This window comes from Chroicocephalus ridibundus, chromosome 8 (genome assembly GCF_963924245.1).
Source record: "Chroicocephalus ridibundus chromosome 8, bChrRid1.1, whole genome shotgun sequence".
NCBI classification, from domain to species: Eukaryota; Metazoa; Chordata; class Aves; order Charadriiformes; family Laridae; genus Chroicocephalus; species Chroicocephalus ridibundus.
The window spans coordinates 41,156,750-41,168,752 of NC_086291.1; the positions used below are offsets into that span (position 1 = coordinate 41,156,750).

The 12,003-nt window shown below is 39.4% G+C and overlaps 1 protein-coding gene across 7 annotated transcripts in view; it reads left to right on the plus strand.

The window, feature by feature from the left end:
* The window catches only part of CREBBP (CREB binding protein), a 97,210-nt gene that overhangs the window by 70,191 nt on the left and 15,016 nt on the right, over positions 1–12,003 (plus strand). For 5 of the 7 annotated variants that reach the window (XM_063342993.1, XM_063342999.1, XM_063342994.1 and 2 more), the window contains 7 exons: positions 33–151; positions 288–527; positions 1,002–1,090; positions 6,515–6,625; positions 7,385–7,441; positions 8,684–8,761; positions 9,255–9,322. In XM_063342993.1, the coding sequence (XP_063199063.1) occupies positions 33–151; positions 288–527; positions 1,002–1,090; positions 6,515–6,625; positions 7,385–7,441; positions 8,684–8,761; positions 9,255–9,322 (762 nt within the window). The remainder of the gene's footprint in view (positions 1–32; positions 152–287; positions 528–1,001; positions 1,091–6,514; positions 6,626–7,384; positions 7,442–8,683; positions 8,762–9,254; positions 9,323–12,003) is intronic. The other 2 variants (XM_063342995.1, XM_063342997.1) reach the window with 1 other exon arrangement.

Sequence of the window (12,003 nt, forward strand, 5' to 3'; positions counted from 1 at the left end):
CGTTTTGTAACCTTTCTGACTTTTGTTAACAGTTTTCAAGCCCGAGGAGCTGCGCCAGGCTCTCATGCCTACCCTTGAAGCTTTGTACCGGCAGGACCCAGAGTCCCTACCTTTTAGACAGCCTGTGGATCCCCAGCTTTTAGGGATTCCGGTGAGTCGGCGTTTTAAAAATACAGAATGTTTTTACGTTTTGTCTTTGCTCATATAAACATTTAATCTTTTCTGTTGCAACATAACGTGAACAGTTGACATCTTAAAAATAAAGGGTTTTGTGTGTGTGTTTGAAGGACTACTTCGACATTGTGAAGAATCCTATGGATCTTTCAACCATTAAACGCAAATTGGATACTGGGCAGTATCAAGAACCCTGGCAATACGTGGACGATGTTTGGCTAATGTTTAACAATGCCTGGCTTTACAATCGCAAGACTTCCAGGGTCTATAAGTTTTGCACTAAACTGGCGGAGGTGTTTGAACAAGAAATTGATCCTGTTATGCAATCACTGGGCTACTGTTGTGGGCGCAAGGTATGTGTTCCGGAATAGAGTTGGATTCTTCCAAAGAGCTTAGCTTGAATCAGATAAAACACGGCTTTGTAAACTCTTTTTTTTAGAAATTGAAATATTGAATGTAATGGTTGGTGAAAGTTTGGCTTTATTATAAGCATGCTAAGAGCTTAAAAAGGTAGATAGCATCCTTCTTGCTGCTATTATATTATTATTGTATTTTTCTCCCTCAGAGAACACCTTTTTTGGTCATAAGCAATATTAAAATGCTTTGCGTGTTTCCCGTGTCCGCTGCAGTAAAGTAGGTGGTTAGAGGGTCAGCTATTTAGCTTACATTAAATTAAGAGAGCTGTGCTAATATATTTACAATAGCTTGGAAAAGTGTGATAAACATAACAATGTATTACGATATCCATAAGTGTCAGGTTTGCCCAGTAGATGCTTGATCAATGTAAGATTACATTTTAAAACTTCTTTTCTCACTTTGTTTTGCAGTATGAGTTCTCTCCACAGACCTTGTGCTGCTACGGCAAGCAGCTGTGTACTATTCCTCGCGACGCAGCCTACTACAGTTACCAGAATAGGTAAGTCCTCGACTTTGGGGTTTTTTCTCCTTGTTGAGGAAGTGAGATCCTTTTGAGTTCTCTGCACATAAGGAGGAGGATTATCAACTTTTTCTTTCCTTTGTCAGCTAAGTCAGGAAAAAGTTACTTCTGCGTCTTTGCGTGCTGTCATTTTGCAGGTGACCCTTTAGTTCCCTGTACTGCAGCTTGACACACTCTATACTTCAGCGCTTGCTATTAGCCAGGCTGCACCACGCACCGCTTCGGTGGAAGTGAAGTTGTCCGTGTTTTCCATAGAATGAGTAGCAGGGCTTGCTGGGGGGAGAAGGGCAGAACTGCAAAAAGGCACTGAGGAATCATGTTCTGGGAGAATTGTAAAAAGTAAGCAGGTTGGTTTTCATATTAGCGTCAGAATTTGCAAAGTAAGGGATACAGTGATTGATTGCAAGACTTGCTTTCTCTCTTCCTAGTTAGGACTTAATTCTATTTAAATTAGCTTTGAATTAGCATTGAAAATTAGCCAGACTCCATGAGGAGCTATGAAAACAATAGTTCCTATTATTTTTTTTATTTAATACTAGGATTTGGTGTCTGAATGATTAAACAATTGTTATGATATTAATTTTCCATTTAATGCTTAAATCAATGGTTCTTTACAAACAAAGCAAACTGGGCTTTGGTTTTGGTTTCTTAGATTCCACTTCCCCCCCCCTCCCCACCCTGCCCCCAAAAAAAATAATTAAAAAACGTAAACAGGCTAAGAGACAAACTTCCTTTTCCCTCTTTAAACAAAGTTATTAATTGCTTTCCAGAGGCTTGGCAGTCTGTAAGTCTTGCCAGCTTTGAAGCGCGCAGCGGGCTGTTTTCTACCTGAAGTTACAGGACTAATTCCGACAATCGGTGCCTGCGTTTAGTCTCTCTTTGATGACGTAGGGATCGCCCTAACACGCTGGAAGGTGGTGCAAGACTGTCGTGTACCACCTGGGTGAAGCAGCACGGTGTGGGAGATGAAAATGTGTCATCTTCCATTGTACGTTGGGTCTTAGGTGGCCTTTGTGAGGCAGGGAGTATTGACGCAAAGGAATGTAAATTCACAAGCTCTCATAAAAAGTTTTATACAGCCGCTGTGAACTCTGGAAAAAAAAGTCAATCTGAAGACAAATAAAGCAATTAAAATGCATTTAAGGAGAGAGTACTTCAGTACTGGAAGTGGGGAAAAAATAGCCCTTAAATACCAACTCTGCATGGTAGGATTTCACATACTTTTCATATTATGCATCCGGCTAATGCTGTATTTGAAAAAAATAGTAACTTCAAAAATAATTGAGGAAGGGGTAGTTTTTCTTTCAGTTATATGTTTCCTATTTAAGTTAGTATTAAACCATTTGGATTACTGGGTGGAAGGCAGTGGTGGTTGCTAGTGAAAAGTACAGGGATGGTGGGGCAGTGGGTTCCTCTGGGCTCGCAGCTGCGATATTTCAGTTTCCCACCTGTGAGAAATGTGATAGTCCATTTACATTGAGTTTAGTCTAAAAGGGTAGTAATAAAAGGGAGGCGATTTGTCTCGGTGTCAGTAGGCCAGCAGCAGAACAGAAGTGGGTGTAGGTTTCTGTTCATCCAGACGCCTTGAGAAAGGGTTGGGGTTTGGGGTGGTTTTGAGTTGGCGGCCGGGGGCGATGTTTTTGGACTCTCAGATCATAGAAAGCTCTTGTTCATCAGCTGTATCGCCCTAAAACAGTCGACACACTGTTCCCTGTGACAGTGATCTTCAAATCTTAGATTTTTCTTAACCAAGTAGGAAATTAGTGAAAAACAAATTCTGTGGTTCCAGCAGATCTTTAATTGGTCAAATGTTGTCATTTTCCATTTACAAAACAGACAAAATTGGGTGTGCTTGAAGTCCAGCGTATCCCGTAACTACATTACAACTAAGAATATTTAGGCATCACTGAATAAATAAACTCTGGCACTACTGTTCAGTGATTAAAAGTTAATTATCTGGTACAGAACTGCATAATAATGCAGAAGTTTACGTTAAAGTAACTGTTCAGAAAATATACTTCATGTGTGAATATCCAGTTGAGAAAACTGATTGGTATTCCATATCAGTACTAGCACCCAGTTACTGATTTAGAACTTCCTTTGAATGCACTTAATTACAGCTGGAAATGCACCTGTTAAGGCAGAGATAGAGCATTTTCTGGACTTTGGTATTGAACCATAATGTTTTAGTCTTTGATAAATGGGAATCAGTCACCTGAACAGTCTGCATTTGAAAAGCGTTTCGTTTTTGATGTGTTGCAATAAGTACATTCGTTGGATTTTCTGTGACTGTTACAACTAGACTATTGTATGCTTTCTATGGGTTTTGTTGAATATTTGTAGTGACATGCACAAGTCAATGAATTGCAAGCAAGTCTCCATTTCTAAGGGTCCATATTCACAATAAGTTATAGCTATTGTTTCACCTTGGTTATTTTACGGACAAATATTCATGATCTTTAAGCGATCCATTTTCACTGTATTTCAGTTTTTATTTCCTCATTTTAATATCATGGATTGAGGCTTGACTCTTGCTAGCATTAGGCTGCGGTTCTGCAGCCTGTGAAATCCCGTGCTCCCCTTTGGATCCACGGATCGCGTGAGCACGTGCTTCACACACTGTCGAGCCGAAGGGCTCATCCCTGCGAGACTGAGCTTCCTGCAGCGCAGACAGAGGGGGAAATATCTCTGCACATGGAGCGCGTTAGATTTCTGCCGTGTGACTTAAATCTACCGTCAAAGGCAGCTTCGTTTCTCTGTTTCACAAGTGCTTTGAAAGCCCATAAATTGTTCTGAAAATGGATCAGAATTAACCATTTGGGGGTTTGTTTAAATGTAGCAAAGTATTAATAGGAGCCTTGACCATGGATTTTACTGGCTACACACTCCTGTGTTTGGGTCTTCCTGTGTTTCAGTCCTTCCCAACCTGACTCTTAAAATGAGCAACCTTGTCCGTAAGGAAAATAATTAGTGGGGTTTTTGTTGAAGAAAATTAAAGCAGCACATTATAGGGAAAAACAAAAAAAAAAAAGACACGGACAATGTGTAAAAGTATATAAAATTCTAAATCTGTTATGTTTGGATGTTTTGGTTTTTAAAAAAAAAATTAGACAATAGTGTATCAGTTATGGAGTATGGGGCAAGGGGCAAGTGTAGTCAGTGTAAATGAGATGGTGCGGTGTCAGTATCCGCTCCTGAAATTCTATTGTAATATTGCTCTGTAATAACCGTAATAATTTGTCACTCCCAAAGATTACAAATTAATGGAATTTTTTTTTTTTCTCCTGGCCTTATTCTGTTGCGTTATCAGCTCCAAAAGCCTTGTTTTTCCTTGGGAGGGTGATGTGTTTAATCCTAGTTGAGCTGACCCAGGAGAAGTCAAATCACTTGCGGTTTAACCTGCAGTAGGCTGGCAAGCAGCCCTCTGGGCAGGGAGCATGGCATTTTAGCTCACGTGGTTGCTATCAAAGTTCCCGCTGCCCTGCTGCTAAGATGATTAGGGGGGTATGTCACTATGGGCTATATTAACTAGAATAAAATACACCTTTTTCCTCTTTGTGTCAGTCCCACGGTAGAGAGTATTCAGTGCGCTGCTGCATTTAAGTGGTTCTTGGCTAGCAGAGTAGCTCTTGAAGCCCGAGCCAGCTGGCAGAGTTTGCTGAAGTTTTCAGGCTGCTCTTATAAATTATGCTTTAGTAACGCGGACCTGGCTGCAGCCCGGGCAGGACGCAGATTGTTCTGCACAACATCTTTCCCTGATCCATTGGGTGCTGCTGAAGGACCCACTCCCGCTCGCTTGCTTTCACAACCGTGTAGGAAACGTGTAGCTGTGACGTGGTGGCCAGTGTGTGTGTCGCAGGAGGAAATTCTGATCCATACGTTTCAATAAGTGCCTATAAGTGGCTTTTGTTGTCTCCAGGAAAGCACGGCATTGGAGACGTGTCGCCTGGATTACAGTAGTTTAAGTGTACGAATATGTGTTTGAAGGGGCAAGCTGCCATATTTATTAATCTCCATCCCTTCAGTTGTTGGTTCATTGTGACATTGAGTCTTGTTTGATGCCTTTTATACTTACCATTCTTACGGTTCTAGTGTTTGAATACTAAAACTGCGTTTTACTGTGCTGCCATTGCTGCTTATACTCTCTCACTCTTGATCCTCCATACAGCTCCTTTATTTTGATGATCCTTTGTGGCCTTCCTGCATTTTACAGCTGTGGCCTCTCTTTGTTACCTTTGTTCATGTGTGAATTCATATCCTTTCCAAACATTTAGCCTCCTTTTTTTTTTATTATTATTATTTTTTTAATGACCCTGACAACTTTGGTTCCAGTTCATCTGAAACAAACAAACAAAAAAACCCACCCCAAAAAAAAAAACCCACCCAAAAATCTGTGTAACTTTGATTTTATTTATTTATTTTTTTTCAAATGCAGATTGTATTTTTGTAGAGTTGTATTCCAATTTACTCAGCTTGGTTTGTTAAACTGCACTCGTGGTTTTGCTGAGTATAACTTGGATTGGCTCTTGGTCTAGTGACCAAAAATTGTACCTAGCATCATATTCAATTTGTAAAGCTCAATTCCACGTCTTTAATGTACCTGATAAATATATTGTATGTATGTACAATATTTAATGTTGTTCACATATATACATATATTGTACTTATATAGACAAATGGCTGGAAACTCTGACCCATAATTGCATTTCTGTTAAATGTTTGTCTAGAGTATGGATTTGGTTTCATTTATATTAAATAATACTAGCTGAGCAATTGGTCACATTTAATCTTATAGTCAAATAACTTTTGAATTTAATATTTTTATAGATTTTTTTTTTTTCAGTACCAAGTGTTTCTGGTTTTACAGTTTTTACTGACAATCAGTAAATGCTTTCAGCATATTTTCCAATTACTTAAATCTGTAATAAATGTGTTCTTAAAGCTTTTTGACAGGCTGTTTCTTTACCCAAAGGAAACTCGATCAGCCGCAAGCCTGGAATCAAAGAGCTTTTTTTTTTTTCTTAAGTGGTGCAAATCAAATCCAAATTCTTAAATTTGAAGTCTATACAAACGTAGCGCTTGGTAGCTACTTCATTAATCCTCCCCAAATTTTGAATTTGACACCCGACGACTTGTTAGTAATGTGTAAAATGAGACCGAATGCTAATCTGTGCTTTGCCTTGGCTTTCTGCTCTGTGTTGTCTTGGTGTTTGCGTCTTACCTCTTACGTCTGTGCTGTTTGTTCCCTCCCCTGTTCTCTAATCCTGCCCTCCCCTCTGTTCCTCCTCATTGTCCACACTGACCCATCAATCAACCAACAACGCCCCCCCTTTCGTCGTGGTGATCTGCCCTGCTCTGGTTGGTGGCTCCGTGCTTGGGTGGCTGTATGTTGTGCTGGACCAGTTCACCCAAATATGGCCTTCTTGCTGACAGGTATCACTTCTGTGAGAAGTGTTTCACTGAAATCCAGGGGGAGAATGTCACCCTGGGTGATGACCCTTCCCAGCCTCAAACGTAAGTCGTTTCCTTTCTTCTGCATGACACCTTTTTAAATAGGGGGGATGATGCGTAGCCCTGATTTGATAGGAAAACCCTGTGGCCTGTGGTTGTCTTCATGGGGAAATGCCTACTTTCTTACAAATAGGAGATTTTTACAGTAACGGATGATTAACGTTACTGTTGGGTTGTTACGTGTTGGCTCTACTAATCTGCCCAACGGTGTCACTTGTGTCCGGTTGCGCTACTCAAGCACTGCCGGTAGACGGGGTGCGGGGGGGTGGCAGACACTAGATAGCGTGGTTGGAAGTGGGGGGATGGAAGCTGTGTCAATAAATGTCACTAATCCATTATCTTTTCAAATTAAAGACTTTGGCTAATCCTGATGTCTCACCTTTTGAAGCACAGTTTTTGTTAATGAACTTGGCTTTAACCTGGCCAGAAAGTAAGATGCCCTGAGATTTATGAAAAATGCAAGCTGTTTTGGAAGGTGGCTGCTTTACTGACGATAGCTTCCCTTCTTCTTTATGATTTGAAATTTATGTGTGTACTTGGGTACCTCTTATTTTGCTTTTAATTTACACAGAAAGTGAAAATATTTTCTCTAGTTTAAAATAAAATGAATGGAATTGCTTTCTCTGAATAGAAAATAAATAATGATATGCTTTCTTCAGACTGGAGGTTTGCTCATTTGCTGCAATTCAGAAAAGCATGATATTGTCTTGGCCTCTGATATAAAGGTACTACTGAGTTTTCACGTTAACTCTTTGTCTCTAGAACCATCTCCAAGGATCAGTTTGAAAAGAAGAAAAACGATACACTAGATCCAGAGCCGTAAGTACCAGGCTGTTGTTTTTTTTAAGATAATCTCCTCACTTTCACTTGTCCGTTAGCCAGCACTTCAGAAATCAGGCAGTGAATAAAGTAATCTTCCTTTTCCCCCCATCTCGGCCCAAACGGGTGGCAGAATCTTTCTTTAGAGTTCACAGCACAACATGCAAACTTGATGTCTAGCATTGATAATCCAAGAGGAAAATGTGAGCCCATTTTAATGGCAGTTTCTTGTTCTGTTCATTTGGGTAATTCCTAAGGTGTGGTCTGTGAGGCTGATGAAAATGGCCCTCCGTCATAAAGCCTTTACACCAAGCCCTGAGTATCTGTGGGCGAGTTCTGCATTTCCTCTTCTGCTTTAGCTAGACTTCTAAAACTCTTTTTTTGTTTTCTCTTCCCTTGAGTGCTTACCCCACTGAAGCCATCCTCCTCCCTTGCGTTTCTTACCCTCGGGAAGTTCCGTAAAAGCCAAGTTAAACATTCTTTAGTAGCACTGTGCTACGTTTCCTAGTGTCCTTAACTGGCTGAAAGGAGGTTTTATCTTACTACTACTTTATTCTCTGGCAGTTTGATACGCGATACATTTTGATTCCTTTTCTCCTCTTTGCAAATACTCAATAGAGCTCCTCCCCCAGCCCTTTAAAGGTAGACTGCTGAGATAGACCCCAACGCACTTGGCTTTAAAACCAACACTGCGGTCTTGATCCAACAAAAGAATTTTGACATACTATTTTGACCAAAAGAAACCCCACCAAAAAAACAAACACCGTAGCAGACCCAGGCAGGTGAAGACAAGCTAATGCATGTTTTCTGGGCACAGTGATTCACGAATGACTAGTTTTTACATTTACAGTAAGTTGAGCAACCATTTAGTCAGCTTGCGGTTGGGGCAGCCATTGAAAATTAAATCTGTGGGGGTATTGTTGAGCAGAATTCGTGAAGCTGGGAAAACTCAGAACTCTGCTTAGAAAGGGATAGAAAGGATCCAGAAAAAGTGGTGTGTGACAGCCCATTTCACATTTTTAAACTAGTGCTTTTTACGATTTTTTTATATATATATATTTTTTTTTTTATGTGCACATGAAATAGATGTATATCTGAAGCTATCCTAATGAGTATTTTTTTGAAACTGGCACATAAATTGATTCAGTTCTTAGCAGAGGGTTGGAAAGTCCTTTCTTGCTGAATTCTGGAAAATTACTTGCCTAACAACAAAGCTGATTGGCTGCTGTTTTTTCTTCCCAGGTTTGTTGACTGCAAAGAGTGTGGTCGGAAGATGCACCAGATTTGTGTATTACATTATGATATTATTTGGCCTTCAGGGTAAGATGTTTGTTTAGTTTTTTACCCCTTGTATAATAGGACCAATGTAGTTGTAATTAAGACTTTCTGCCTTTGCTCTTTAACATGCAGTCACTGCCTTTTAAGAACTGATTACAAAAGGACAATTTTTTTCTAAATAAAATACATTTTTTGTGTGGGGGGTCTCATTTCAGTATGTTCAGATGAAAATGTGCGTGAAACCAGCTCGTGTGTTTATACAGATTTCTGTGGTTTCTTTCTAACTATTAAACAATGGGAGCTGGTTGGAGGTAAATGTGTACACTGCAGAACACAAATGCAGGTGTAACTGCTTGGCACAATTCAACCAGCTCATAAAGGCTTTAAGTCCCTCAAAAATGGAGAGAGGGAAACTGTTCAAATCCAGAGAAAAATATATCGTACTCTGACATTTAAATTATGGATTCAGACGTTGGGTTTAAGCTAGCCCACAATGGATTTATACTAAGTTTTTGGCATTTTTTTTTCTCAATAGGTTTGTCTGTGATAATTGTCTGAAGAAAACTGGTAGAACGCGTAAAGAAAACAAATTCAGTGCTAAAAGTGAGTTTGATATTTCTATTTTTATCTTCAACTTTCATCTTTCCCCTGCCGCCCCTAATAGCTTTTTGATTGAGACTTTCTGTTGTCATGGTAGACAGGACGGGAACATTTGCAAAATGGGGAGTAGTGTAGCCCAAGGCTTTAGTAGCTGTCAGAATTTTAATCAACGTTTTAAAGACCTGCTTTTTATGTGTTTGTGGTCAGTCTTAATGCTGCTTGAGGTTTGGCATCTATGTCCTTGTTTTTGTAGGATTTTTAAAAATAATTAAAAAAAAAAAAGGCAGGGGGGCTGGAGAAGAGAAAAGGAGAAACATAAGGCTGCCTGCACTTTTACTGGCTATATTTAGACATGTTTCCATGTAGCGTTGAAACTGTAGTAAATTACTGTCACCTCTGTGCCCTTCAAATAACATGTAATAACAAGTTGTGCCGCATTTCAGGTGTACTGCGGTAGTGCCAAGTACTAATGTAGTTGAAGAGTTTGCCTTGCTTCTAGCGCGGACTGTGTTATAACAACTGTCCGCTGGAATAAGTAACATTTGTACTACGTGTCTAGATTTTCTTGGAAGTAACTATTGTCATAATCTTGTTGAAAAGTGCACTAGAGAGAGAGACAAAAGATGCCAGGTCAAGTTGTCTCCATCTCCTTAGTAATCCTTACACAGGCATTCTTTGCGTGCATTTAATGTCAGAGAACGTAATTTGGTAACTTTTACTCGTACACGTTTTGGGGGGGGCAGTAAGGGTTAGTATTGGAAATGGGGTGTCAGTGGCGTAGAGTAGAAAAGTAAAGTGCGTGTTGAAGCCAAGAGAGTGATTCAGACACTTGAAAAACTGGAACTTGCAGGTACACTTCATTCCTCCCCTGTTCTTCTTGCTCCTTGGAAGGTCTGGGCATTACCCTCACATACTGTGACTTTGTGAGCCTGAACCTTCCAAATTCTAATAAAGGAGTGGTTTTGCATTAAATGTAACTTCTTGATAACTTCGTGTGTGGTTGATTGCATAATGAGAGATTTGAAGGGGGATAATTTGGAGATGATAATGCTGTGTGAGACATATTAGGTTACAGCAATCAAAACGGTCTCCGGAGTAATCTGACGCATGCAAGATAGTATTGTTGAAAAGATTACAGTTAGTCTCATTAAAGACAGATTAAGATTGTAAGAAAACATTAATAAAATGGTGAAATAAAAATGTAGTTTTAGCTAACCATTTTAAATAGCCGTCTCTTCTATTATATGCTGACTTTACAGCATACATTGATGTAAATTGTCTTAAATAAGTGTGTGATTTCTTGGATGTCTGCGGTTCTGTGACGTTGCTTAAAGTTTGAGTAACCAACATTTAATTCAAGGTAACCATTCTGTTCTTTGGGGATCTGGGCAGGGAAGTAATGCTGCTTTTTTTCTTTCCGTTGGTCTCCTTTTCATTCTGCTTCCCCTGGTTTTGGCTGTCCTCCCCGTAAAACCCCTTACTTACTGAATTGCCATCGGTATTTCTACGCACTTTCAAGCATGCTGGCAGAACTACTGATAATCAAGATAGCACATCCCTCAGCTGCAAGCTATTGCTCAGCTGTTACGGTAACATTCATATTCCTAATGTATATTAAGGAAAATTGGTTATCTTAACCACATCACAAGTAAGTTGCGTAAAGCTGACTGATAGCTTGCCAAATATAACCTATAAACCAGTGTACAGCTGGATTATGCTGTGAAATTCCTAGCTTTTGAAGTATTTTTCTTACAGAGAAAATCTCCAAATATTACTTAACCAGTAGCTAATGCAGAGATGTTCAAAGACAAAAGACATCCTGACAAATAAATCACCCAAAGTAGTTTCCTGACAAAAAGTCACAGTAAGCCAGAAGTCTGACTTTCTTCCTACCTGTCAGTTACTCATCCAGTAACAAATGTCTGGCCATTGCTACTGCAATAAAACTTCTGTACTCAACTCCTTACCAATTTAGAGGCCTTTTCAGCAGTTTGCACTGCGGTTTTCTTTAAAACCTGAGCTTTTATTGGAAGTACATACGTTAGAGGTGTCCAAGAATCAAAATCCAGTTGCTTTCTAAAAGAATTTGCACATTCTAATATATCAAAATACGCAGCTTTTAGATCCTTTCCTTACAGGGCGTGTAATCTTACTGCTGCCTATTTCTTTTGTCATCTTAATCTGGTCTTTTTGTTTGTTTGTTTTTCAAGTCTTAATGCATTGCAGCATAAGGAGGGAAGCAGACATCCTTTGGTTGCTTAGCATTGGAAAGATGATAAAATGAAAACACGAGACAGTAGAGTTAACTAAAATGGCTTTCTAAAAATGTACCAACTCATTAGCTGAAATTGAGCTGTTTCTTTTTTTTTTTCTGTTTATCTTCGGAGAAATCAACACAATGAAATAATTCCTTCAGAAAGTATTTATGAATTTTCTTTAAAATTCTTTGAATTTCCTTGAAAATCAACCCTCTTCTATTATATATGGAAAGCCCAATATATTGTATTGGGCTGGGAAACACTGGGAAAGGCCAGTGTATTGGAATTGGTAAAAGGCATAGTGTATTTTTACTTTAACCTGCCTTTAAATTTAATTATTGTCTCTCAGGTGAATGATATTTAGACTGTGTTGTGCTGGTTGTAACCATAGAATCTCACTGGACAAGGGGGGGCAGACTAGAAGAT